General features: G+C 56.9%; 4 protein-coding genes across 4 annotated transcripts; 3 read left to right on the forward strand and 1 right to left on the reverse strand.

Moving 5' to 3' along the window:
- Window positions 1-461: 461 nt before the first annotated feature.
- GCG54_00011879 (uncharacterized protein) lies at window positions 462-2278 on the forward strand (the record flags this gene model as incomplete). Its single annotated transcript, XM_045411769.1, has 4 exons — window positions 462-906; window positions 976-1262; window positions 1333-1454; window positions 1525-2278. The coding sequence occupies 4 exons, from the start codon at window positions 462-464 to the stop codon at window positions 2276-2278; spliced, it is 1608 nt and encodes a 535-aa protein (XP_045256952.1).
- Window positions 2279-5071: 2793 nt separating this feature from the next.
- GCG54_00011880 (N amino acid transport system protein) lies at window positions 5072-6638 on the forward strand (the record flags this gene model as incomplete). The annotated part of the gene is made up of 2 exons (XM_045411770.1): window positions 5072-6520; window positions 6579-6638. Coding segments are annotated over 2 exons (1509 nt in total), but the record flags the coding sequence as incomplete, so codon positions are not given.
- Window positions 6639-7363: 725 nt separating this feature from the next.
- Window positions 7364-8379, forward strand: GCG54_00011881 (Mitotic spindle checkpoint component mad2; the record flags this gene model as incomplete). The annotated part of the gene is made up of 4 exons (XM_045411771.1): window positions 7364-7444; window positions 7532-7589; window positions 7645-7683; window positions 7865-8379. 4 exons carry the CDS (start codon window positions 7364-7366, stop codon window positions 8377-8379), a joined length of 693 nt encoding a protein of 230 aa, XP_045256954.1.
- A 452-nt stretch (window positions 8380-8831) lies between these two features.
- On the reverse strand, window positions 8832-11481 carry GCG54_00011882 (Ubiquitin carboxyl-terminal hydrolase 14; the record flags this gene model as incomplete). Its single annotated transcript, XM_045411772.1, has 5 exons — window positions 8832-8921; window positions 8951-9083; window positions 9140-11253; window positions 11309-11376; window positions 11448-11481. 5 exons carry the CDS (start codon window positions 11479-11481, stop codon window positions 8832-8834), a joined length of 2439 nt encoding a protein of 812 aa, XP_045256955.1.
- Between the last annotated feature and the right edge of the window lie 561 nt (window positions 11482-12042).

A 12042-nucleotide genomic window follows, 5' to 3' on the forward strand; every position in this document is an offset into this window, starting at 1 on the left:
TTGGCGGATAAGTACGTACTGAAAACCACCTGCGCAGGCTGCGTTGCTGGCGTTCAGCCATGCATTTGCATTTGCATCTCACCCACCGAGCATCCTTCGCGCTGTCTGCTCTCTGACCTCGGACCACATTCGTATTTGATTACTAACTCCAGGACCATTCTCACGATTTTTGACACGTTACAGGATACGTACTGCACATACCCGGCGCCAGTCCCCTCCCTGGTAACAAGGCAAAGCACGCATTCACAAGCGTTCCCGCCCCGGGCCCGTCTCCGACTTGGACCCCGCACCGATTCCGCCTCCGCCTCCGCCTCCGCCTTTGCCCCCGATCGAGGCCCGGGTTTGCGCCGGAGGAAAGCACGGCCCTTAATGCAAGCTCTGCCGTGCCGTGCCGTGCCTTGCCGTGCTGCTCTCCGCCCTCCCGCATTCCAGCCGCATCGGTCCATGAGGAGGTGCCTGCCATGACCCCGCCGCCCGAGTACAAGTTTGTCAACTTTGGTGCCGACGAGGGAGAATTCCAGCCGGCAAACAAATCCGTCCGAAGCCATGCTATCAGGACGGCCATCCAGAAGGGTGCCGCTGAGCTGTACACCAATACGGCACTGATATCTCAGGACACCATCAAGCGCAAGGCCCAGTTGAAGGGCCGGTTCAGACTGCCCGCGACTCCTGCGAGACCTACCTCCGCAGGGCAAAGCTCCAGGGCCAAGCCAAGACAAACCACAACACCTCATTCCACTAATGCGTCACGGATGACTCCTCGTCAGTCGTTGCAGAATTCACTTGAATCCGTGACGCAGGCTTCTTTGCCTCCTTGGGTCCAGCGGCTGGGTAGTGATAACGCAGACCCCTTCAACACGCTGCCCATCCCGAGCAATTCCGAGGTAGATTCCCTGGTCCGATACTGTAAGATGAACCTCCGCCTTAGGATTGAACGTCCAGACCATCTACGGATGCTAGACGCTGACCCCACAGTCATCACAAGGTTCAACCTCAATTCGACCACGATTGACCAGCAGAGACCATGGTTTCCCTACGCCATGCAGAGTGCTCTCATCATGCGCGTCACGCTCGCTCTGGCGGCCGAGTTCTTGACGGCGACGATGCCCTCACTCGATCCGAAGCTCCAACGCGAAGGATACCAACAGAAAGGAGAGGCCATGCGCATCATCAGGACCCGGCTGGGGTCTCGAGAGTCTGCCAAGAGCGCAAGCGACGACCTGTCCGTACTCGCCGGCGTGGCCATGCTGGGAAGCGTCGAAGTCAGTGTACCTACCTTGGTCCTTGGGATATGCCTCCAACGCGCTCCAAAACTCTGACACACACTTTCAGGCATTCCAGGGCCATTTTGCAGCAGCAGAGGTACACCTGACCGGACTCCATTCCATGATGGAGGCCCGAGGCGGGCCAGACACGATCAAACACGACTACATCCTCTGCCGTTGCATCAACTGGTAGGGCTCTCCACCTTTTCCCCAGACTCCTCTTCATCAATTCGACTCTTGCTCACCAAGCCATCGTCAGGATTGACATTCAAGTGGCGTCCGGTCTGGGGAGGATTCCGAAATTTCCCATGTTCCATACCCTCGACCAGGTGTCTCTGCCATCGTCAGTCGTGAATCGCGCAATGACACCTCCCTTGCGTCACCTGGACAGGCTCGGAGGCCACAATCCCGACGAGAGCAATGAACCACGTAAGATTTTCGTGAGTCTGAGGCAAGCAATCTGCTCGCAGGCGGGGGCCGTGTCAGCAGACGACATCAGAATCGTCATGAACACCGCAGACAGCTCGATCCTGCACTTCCTGTACGTGGAGCGTCGAACAGCGACACCTGTCCAGAAGCGGTTCCTCGTCTTGGTCGCGGCGGCTCACGTCTTTCTGTACGTCGTCTTGCGAGAGATCCCGACAACCGGGCACATGATCCGGCTCTTGGTAGCGCGCATGCGGGCCGCGCTGGACGACGCAGACTCCATCGCACTCATCTGGGTCTCCCACGACGCCGCCCTGCTCTGGATCCTCTTCGTCGGTATCGTCGGATCCGGAACAACAGAAGACCGCCAGTGGTTCGCTTCCAGATTGCACAAGGTTCTGGACAGAGCCGGCGACGTGTTGCCCATAGAGCGATGTAACCGCGAAACCTTACAGCAGATGCTCGCGGGATTTCTTTGGCGGGACGAGCGATGTCTGCCGGTCCTGGAGGAAATCTGGGGGAGTCACACGCAGCAACGGAGTACCCGTCCCGTTCGGCGGTCAAATAACGACAACGAGATTGGTTGAAGGCTTGAAGCTGTCGTGGCATCGGAGGGTGTTGGCCTCGAGGACCATGTCAAGACACGCCGTCCCGCTTGTCGGCGAAGAAACGACCGGTATGACCCGTATTGCAGCAATATCGGCGGTTGATGCGTTCGTCCTGTCGGCGGGAGGGTGAGGGTGGCACGACTCAGTCGCCGCAGGCAACGGGGACGAGTGCGTTGGATTGCTGACAATATGGAGAAATTGAGAGCACTTGGGCGCTCAAAATTGCCCTTTTTGCATCCAACTGGCCCCATCCCCGCATATTTTACCCCGGATTCCATCACACAATTGGAATTGCCAATGGCTTCGTCCCAACCCCTCTCATCCATCCATTCCTCTGCTGCTCACTCAACAAGCCCCCATGCCCATGTCCATGGACCAGCCCCCCTTTCACCCTGCTTGCCTGCCTGACCCCTTGTTTCTCTTTTGCGTGCCCCCTGTTGAGTGGCAGAGGAGCGAAGAAAAGCCCGGCGCAAACCGCGTCCGAGCCATTCGTACGCTGTTTGTGCAAGGTGAAGGAGAAGCACAAGCATGCTCGGTTTCGCGGCACGTCGGCCGAGTGTCTGCAATGCACGCGCAAACCTTCGGGTCCGCTAGAGACGCAGGCCATCAAATGTCGGTTTGCCCGTGGCGCGCCCGTCGAGCTATCTTTGACTCTTGTTCTTAATTGAAACTCGTTTGTGGAAACAAGCCTTATCAGTGATCACTGCTGACAGTTGGTTCAAGGAATCAAGCCTCGAATCATTTTCATCTTGAAACCGGCTTTACCGTCTTGCTTGCCACCGCGTCGTCGCATGTCGGTCAATTCGGCGAATATTTCTCTCGTTAATGAAGGCCCCAACGAGGCCCGAAACCATTATCTCTGCGGTTGGTAATGGGAAGATGTCAGTTTATTCACGCCAGAACACGGCTGGCCACTCACATTGTCCCAAGAGCAGATGAGATGAGAAAAAAAATACCAAGAAGAAAAAAAAAAGGGTCTGCAGCCAGTTCCGCCCTGAGTTCATGGCTCTGGTCGTCGACATGGGTGTTCCCAAAGTCCCCGTCGCGTGAGAGATCTCACCCTCGCGTCGCCAACAGCGCAGAGAAGTGAGATTTGTGCAGGGGCAACCCGCGTCGACACGGTAGTCGGCCACTCACGTTGCAGGGAACGACGTCGGAGGCGTCGACAAGCCTTTTCCGCCCTCGAGTCGATCTTCTAGAAGCCTTCCCAATGCACGACTCTGTGCGACGGTGTGGGTGGGCACCGGCCAGGATGACGACTCGAGGACGTCGGGATTCTACGGGACCATCACCCGCGCTATTACGTTTTTCTTTGCAGCCGGCTGCGGGTAAGCGGCATTGCTCCCACGAGCGGCATAGCGCATTCAGGAACACTGCAAGAACGGACAGACGGGCAGCCTTGAAAGGACTTCTCGCGCCAGGGCTAGCAGCGGCTCATGCCACCATGCCGCTCCCCCCTTGCCTTGCTCGGCAATCGCCAACTTGGCTTTGCTTCCCGTCTGAAGAGATTGAGCCTCACACTCTTGGCCCAACGTCTGGTGGCCGGTGGCTCTGCTGTGTGTGCGTCACTCACACCTGGCCTGGGTTTCGAAGCAGGCGGACTGAGCGAGCGCAGAGTTTCTCCCGTCCAGACGGCAATAACACGCATGCCTGACGATACACCCATCCGCAATCCCAGTTGTGCCAGCTCTTCCCAGCGCCACCGGTCGTATTTCGGGGCTGATCGTGGGTATGGACTGACTCAAGGGGCAAGGTGAGGCCACTCTGCGGCTCTTCTGCTGGGTCCATTAGGTAAAGCAGAGGTCACGAAATCCACTCTATTACGATGTCAAAACTTTTCGAATTGCCTCAGTCCCGCATTGCCTCGCAGGCCCTCGCGAGCAGACCTGGTTTCTTTGACAAATGGCCGGCGCAACGAGCACCAGCGTCGTGGTTCTGGCCGTTGCTTCTCCAGGGAAACTCGGGACGCCTTCAACAGTGCGTCTGGAATTTCAGGGACGCTGGTCGATTTCGCGGGGAAAGTCTGCAACGGTCTATTCCCCCGCAAAATCACGACGCACGGAATCATAGAGGCGACGGGGATGATGGGATGGGACGAGCTTTCTGTGATAGAGCATCGATCATGACCCGGGCTGACGAACCTCCATGAACCCATCCCTTGCCTTGCAATTGCCATCCCGCCCACTCACATTCGTCCGTTGCCGGTGTCACCGCTCCAAGATCGCGGGGGGCCAGAGATAAGGACCCTTGTTCAACAAGTCCATGTTCGTTCATTGATTGCATGGAAGTGGAAGGGGAAGAGTCTCCTCCAACTAGGACTTGTCCTCTCAGAGCAGTCGAGACGGCGGAGGGAAGGGCGAGGCTTCCATCGAGCCCTCCTCTCCTCTCCTCTCCTCTCTTCTTGTCCCATCTTCTCCTCGGCCTGACTCCGGGGTCGGTGCTCTGGCTCTGGCTCTGGCTCTGGCTCATGCTCCGCCTCTTGCCACCATATATCCTCCTCCCACCTTCCCATCTTTTTGGAGTTGTCTTTCCTCTCTCCTTCTTCAGTCCAACCAGGCACTCGACAGTCTCTCTCTCACTCTTCGGTCCTTCCAGACTCTTCAACTGCCGTTCGCGACCAGCTCAACCCGGTCTCTCCTCTCTTCTCTCTCCAGAGTCCAGAGCACGCGCCTGTGTAGGTCTGTCTACTCGCCACCAACCAAGTCGGTCCGGCTCTCTCCACACCAACGACACCAGCCATCTCGTGTGTGAAAAATCGTGCGCCCTACTAGGCCCCACGGAGCATATCCATCCATCCAGCCATCCATTACACAACAGTCAAAAATACCAACATCACCAACACCAGCAATGGATCACGACCAGATCAACAACCAGTCCCGCGGGGCTGAGGGCAAGGACACCAAGGCGGACGGCGCCGCTGTCGCCCCCCAGTTCTCCCGCGATGCCGTCTTCCCCGGAGAGGTCGTCGGCGAGGTCACCGACCTCAACCGCCAGGACCTGGAGAAGCAGAAGGCCGCCCAGGGCAGCGCCCACTTCCACCGCCTCGGCTGGAAGCGTCTCACCGTCGTCCTCATCGTCGAGGCCATCGCTCTCGGCAGTCTCAGTCTCCCCGCCGCCTTCGCTACCCTCGGCATGGTTCCTGGCGTCATCCTCTGCATCAGTCTCGGTCTCATCGCCATCTACACCAGTGACGTCGTCGGTCAGGTCAAGCTCAAGTTCCCCCACGTTTCGCACTACGCCGACGCCGGCCAGCTCATGATGGGCCGCTTCGGCTACGAACTCGTTGGTGCCATGTTCGCTCTGCAGTTGACTTTCCTGGTTAGCTCCCACACCCTCACCGGAGCCATCGCCTTTGGTAACATCACCAACAACGGCGCCTGCTCCATCGTCTTCGCCGTCGTCTCCGCCATCATTCTGCTGATCCTCGCCATCCCTCCCTCCTTCGCCGAGGTTGCTATCCTGGGATACATCGACTTTGTCTCCATCATCTTGGCCATTGGTATCACCATGATTGCCACCGGCATCAACAAGGGCTCCATCACCACCGCTCCCTGGTCCGCGTGGCCCCAGGACGGTCTCACCTTTGCCGAGGCCTTCATTGCCATCACCAACATTGTGTTCGCCTACAGCTTTGCCATTTGCCAGTTCTCCTTTATGGACGAGATGCACACTCCCTCTGACTACAAGAAGTCCATCTGGGCCCTCGGTCTCATTGAGATCTTCATCTACACCCTCACCGGTGCCCTCATCTACGCCTTTGTCGGTCAGGAGGTCCAGTCCCCCGCTCTCCTGTCCGCTGGCCACACAATCTCCAAGGTCGCCTTCGGCGTTGGTCTGCCCGTCATCTTCATCTCGGGATCCATCAACACCACCGTCGTCGGTCGCTACATCCACGGCCGCATGTACAAGGACTCCATCATCCGCTTCATCAACACCAAGATGGGCTGGATCACCTGGCTTACTCTGATCACCGTCATCACCGTCCTTGCCTTCATCATCGCCGAGGCCATCCCCTTCTTCTCCGAGCTCCTGTCCATCAGCTCCTCCCTCTTCATCTCTGGCTTCACCTTCTACTTCCCTGCCATGATGTGGTTCATGCTCATCCGTGAGGGCTCTCCTTTCGCCACCCACAACCTGTGGAAGACCGCCTTGAACGGTCTGTGCTTCGTCATCGGCATGATTGTCCTCGTCTGCGGCACATACGCCAGTATTGTTGAGATTGTAAGTTTTGACCGCTCATCGCTCTTGGTCATAGTCCACACGCTAACCCACTCTACAGGCGCACAAGTTCAAGACCGGCGCCATCAGCAGCCCCTTCACCTGCGCTGCTCTTGCTTAAAGCAAAACAAAAGTCTTTCATGTTTCATAGATAATCAAAATACCCCCTGTTTATTACTGCAAGCTATTACCTTCTCCATGTGATGCATCGACACCTGCTGCTGCCAACAAACCCGACGAGCTCATGATGGGCCTTTAGATGGTGTATCTGTTGCTGCCAAATGCCCAACTTCCGTTGGGTTCTAGAGACTGGCTAAAGCGGCACCCACGACTTCACCTCCCGTCGTCAAAACAAAGCCAGATTTATTATAAAGTCAAATCCTTGTTCGATCGCCTCTGCGGAAAGTTTCGCTGTTGGAGCAGCGAGTCCGAAGCGGGGCCCCCCGGACTGGCAAGTTGTGTAAGTTGCTCGTCGGCAGGTTCTGGCAAGTTGCAACTCAATAAGCCCGGGCGATGCAGTGTACGGCGAAGATAATACTCTGTAGGTACGGTACTGGACGGTACCTGGAGGTTGCAATGCCGGCCCGGAACAGCGGGGCTCTAGCAGTGCCGAGCGCTAACCTGAACCGTGCTCGACCCCTGTACTCACTGTCAGCTGTCACCGCCAGGCCAAGACAGGCCCAATCACCCCGCAACCAGCCCAAAATTCGATCCCGTCCAAAAGTAAACAAACCCATCACCGCCGCAAGTCTCACCTCAACAACCGTTCGTTCAGGAAATCGACACTCCACGTGCAATCGCTGCCGCCCCGCTCACTCGTCCGCTCGCTGACCGACGACATTCACAATGGGTTCCGACGACAAGGTCGACAAGTCCAAGGTGCACAAGCTCGCCCTCAAGGGCAGCGCGAAGCTCGTCGCCGAGTTCGTGAGTAACCCCTCGTCGCATCCCCTTGGGCCACCTCCCATCCTCGTGACGCTCAATCGGGTGCTTTCTTGATTGCATCATGCGCAGAACATTATGCTGATCAGGCTCTTGCTGAGTAGTTTCAATATTCGATACACACCATTCTGTACGAAATGCCAACCTGACTGCGCGCAACCAACATGATCTAACCCCGCTCCCAGTTTCCAACGAGGTGTCTATCCTGCGGAAGATTTCTCTGCGTAAGCCCAAACCTCTCCCGGCGCATCCTGCGTCTTGCGCATTGGTTTCGTTACCGTTTGCTGACCTCCCTGTGCTTCGTCCAGCGTCAAGAAGTATGGCCTCAACATGCTAGGTTCGAGACACCCTCCCATCCTGTCGATCGATCGAAAGCGTACGGCTTGCTCTAACACACAACTGCAGTATCGTCGGACGACCAGGTCAGGGCATACATCAAAAAGATCATGGGCCAGCTGGACCGCTGGATGCTTCGCGGAAAGATCTCCAAGCTCGTCATCGTCATCACCGACAAGGACACGGGCGAGCACGTCGAGCGCTGGCAGTTTGACGTGCAAATCTTTGGCAAGTCAAAGTCAAAGTCCAAGTCGAGCTCGAAAGCAAAAGACCAGGAGAACGTCGCACCCGGCGATGGGTCAGCGGCGGCCGAGGCCGCGCCCGAGAAGACGGAAAAGGAGATCCAGGACGAGATCGCCGCCATCTTCCGCCAGATCACCGCCTCCGTCACCTTCCTCCCCCAGCTCGCCGGCGACTGCACCTTCAATGTGCTCGTCTACGCCGACGCTGACAGCGAGGTGCCCGTCGAGTGGGGCGACAGCGACGCAAAGGAGATTGAGAACGGCGAACGCGTCCAGCTGCGTGGCTTCAGCACCAGCAACCACCGCGTCGATACCCTAGTCAGCTACCGTCTGGCCGAGTGAGCCGGCATGTCTCTCTCTCCCACCCCTTATGTCGGGCACCCTCTTACGTCGGCGTGTACTATTACGATGGAGCTGCAGAGATGATTGTACGATGGAGTGCGGAATCTGATGCCACGCCCCCTGAAATTCTGGGCTGGGGGGGCATCAGCATGTTAAAGGCGTCTTGGCGTTGAGGTCACTGAACATATTCGGAACACCCCGAGTCTGAATCTGGGGTGAACACTATCTTTGGCTGTCACCAGTAATGAAGAAACTATAATTTGTCTGCTTTCTTGTGCCCCTATACCGGAGTCTGTCTTGTATGTGTATTCTCCTTTTCCACGCCGCACATGACTGCTTCCCTCCATCTCCCGCCATGCAACCAACCATGCTTCTTCCCTTGATCATTGATACACGCAACTTCGACATGCCATTCGTATGCCCAGGACAACCGCCTTTGTCCCTTTTCGTCGTTATGCCGCAACCCAAACGCCGTCGAAGAAGTTCACGTAGGCAAACTTCCTCATCTCCTCAATCTCCTCAATCAACGCCGCTTCAAAACCCTTCCTGTCGGCAAAGAGAGTTCCTAGACTCGCTTGAAGAAGTAGACGTAGGCAAACTTCCTCATCTCCTCAATCTCTGCCGCTTCAACAACCTTCTCGTCATTGAAGAGGACCCAAGCGGGGTGGCCGTCTACCTCCTTGCGAATGAAGGCTACATAGTGACTAATTTAACTGTTAGCCTGTTTTCACGACCACAAATCTGAATGAGAAAAACATACCCAGCATGGATGCTTGTGCCCTTGTGGCAGGAGATGGACTGGAGCTGGTATTTGGCAGGGGTGGCAGCACTTCCCGCCTCCGGCTTGGGTGCAGCAGAGTCGGATGTTGCCGCAGGCGCCTCTTCGTCAAAGACTCCTTGGTCGTCAGGGTGGCTGAAGAGCCACTCGACAGCTCGCTCAACATCACCGCTGGTCTCTCGCAGCGCCTTTTTCGCCTGTGGCACGGAGAAGCCCATAGCTCCGAGCATCTCAATCTTTTCGGGATCCGCCGCATCACCCTTGGCGCCTGCACCACCGCTGAGAACCAGAGGCTCATCAATGTCCGGGTCTTCCATGTGGGCAAAAAGCCACTCCATGGCGGCGTTGGCGTCGGAGTTTCCAGTGGCGTGGAGGGCTCGATCGCATCTGTTGCGGCCGAAGCCCATGGCTTCAAGCTGGCTGGAGGCCTCAGGGTTGGCGACGAACGCAGGGGCACTTTCCTCGACATCATCTGGAAGAGTCTCTTCCGATGGCTGGAGACCCTTGGAGAGGTAGTCGTCGAGGAGGAACGGCTCGTCGGGAACGATGACAGGGACGTCGATCTTGACCGGAACCCAGTTGATGACAGCCATCTTCCTAGCGTTGACGACAAGGTTCTCAGGCAGCGTCTTGAACAGAGATCGCTTGGTGTAACCGTCCTTGCTTCCACATGCAGAGCATGTCAACTCCACAACCTCTTCGGCGGTGAAATTATCCAGACACTCTCTGAGCGTGACCGGCTTGTACGCATCGGGCTTCGCCTCGGCACCCTCTTCGGCGGGGAGCTTCTCCAATGGGACGTCGATGAAGATGTTGTCTTGCTCATTAGTCGAGTACCTGACCTTCTTGCATCCAAGACATTGCAACCTCTGCTCAAGAACGAAGCGGAAAGGTTGAGTCGGGTCTCCAAGGTCGGGGGGATGCGGGGAACGAGTGATAAGCTTAAAAATGTGCTGCAACAGCTCAAAGGCATCCTGTTGGCGCATGGTTGAGAACTCGGCATGACCTCTGCCGATCAAGTGCTTCAACATGGCAGGTGCCAAGCCCTTCTGTGTAGGGAGATCGGGGGACTGGTCAGATGGGACAGCATCGGAATCGGGCCTCGAGTAGCGGCCTGAAATCAGGCCGTCTGCCATTTTGCGAAGCTGAGTCTCCAAATCCTCCGCAGGGTCATGGACAACGGGAAGGTCGCGGGTAGGCAAGTAGTAGCGGCTCTTGAAGGCGGGGGTATCAAAAAGACACTGGACGATACTGGCCAGGTAGCAGCTGTTACCGAGGTTCTTGAGGCCAGTCAAGCCGGCACCAAAGAGAGGCTTCAACTCCTTCCCGTCCTCAGTAGTCATGCTGAAGTCCCAGCGCAAGTTCTGCTCAATCTGCATCTCCGTCAAGCTCTTCTCCGTCTTCTGTCGATCGGCCAAGATGATTCCCCAGTGGCCCAGATGCTGGCCAAGGTCTCCGTCAATTCTCTCCTCGTCGCACTTGTAACAGTAGACGTCTGCAGTTCCCTCGGGGGTAATGGATCCCAGCTTGACCGCGACACCATGTCCAGACTCGGTCGAGTGTGCGAGGGCGTGGGAGTTACCATCGACACCGCCCATTTGCTTGCGGCCGCAGCCCAGGTTTCCACACTCCAGGCAAAGCCAAAGGTTCTCGTGCAAGTCGCAGGCCGAGCAGTGTCCAAGATCGCCGGATTGAATGGTCCGGGGCTCCGACTGCTGCATGAGCAAGATGTGCTCGCAGCTGGTCAGCTCCTGCTCCCAAGCCTTGACCTCCTCCTTGCGGGAGAAGGTGTTGGCCTTCATAATTCCATCGACGACATTTGCAAGCTTGTCACTGGTCTTGTCAAGCTCTTGGTTGCACTCGAGGCACTTGACGGTGGTTATAGTGTCGAATCGGTCTTCTTCGGTCTCGGCGGCGATAGCCAGCTTCGACATCTTAAGCGGGGGCTCATCTCGGACGACGACTTTGCGGGTGCGGCGAATATTCAGCACGAGAGGGTGCTCCCATAGCTGTCGGTGAAGCTGGGCGTGGTTGCGATCACCAGCACAACCGCCGTTGAAGCACTGGAGGCAGACATCAACGCCGGCGGGATCGTCCTTGACACAACAAGTCAGCAAATGAAGGCTGAGGGAGGCTTAGAGAAGTGCTTACACGGGAGTCGAAGCACTGGGTGCAGTCCTCTCGGTAGACAGATTGGATGGGCGTCGGCGGCTGCAGAGCTACGAGATGTCAGCTGGATGAAGCTTCGCATAGGCAGGAGAGATGGCTGTAAGCCTCGGGGAACACAAACTTGGGGCTATGGTCTCCAGATGAGGGCACGCCATGGTGGAAGCCGATGTTGCTTTTTCTCGTTCAGAGATCGCGGTCAGTGAGCTTCGGAATGTTGCTGTGGTGGGTGAGGATCGAAGGTGTGTTGACTTTTGAATGTGCCCTGGCTGTCTTGTAGAAAAGGCAAACAGGCAGGTGCAGCAGAGGCGTCAAAGCGCAACCTTGAAAGGAAGCAAGCTGAGTTGAGAAGGCGCAAGGCAGGTTCCTGAGCAAAGCAGGTCAGAGCAAGCAACCGATAAGCTCAAGCTCTTGCAGGAAAATAGTGGTAAGGTAAGGAAGGTAGTGGCCGTTGTGGTGGTGCACCCAGCTCAGTCTTGGTGGGCTGTATTGGTTGGTGCTGGTGCTGGTGCTGCCCCGCGGCGGGGACCCGGTTACGACACCACAAGGCAGCACTGGACTGCTGCTGCGGGAGAGCTTGAGCTTAGGTAAGGTAAGGACAGGCTGCCTAGGTAGAGCTGAACGATTACGTAGTGGAGTGGGACCAGCGCAGTGGTTAATCGCATTGCGCTGTCTACTTGCATGAGGGCTGCTTAATTGCGCGTGGATGAGTCAAGATG

The sequence above is a fragment of the Colletotrichum gloeosporioides genome (genome assembly GCF_011800055.1).
Source record: "Colletotrichum gloeosporioides strain Lc1 chromosome Unknown consensus_108, whole genome shotgun sequence".
In the NCBI taxonomy this organism is placed as follows: Eukaryota; Fungi; Ascomycota; class Sordariomycetes; order Glomerellales; family Glomerellaceae; genus Colletotrichum; species Colletotrichum gloeosporioides.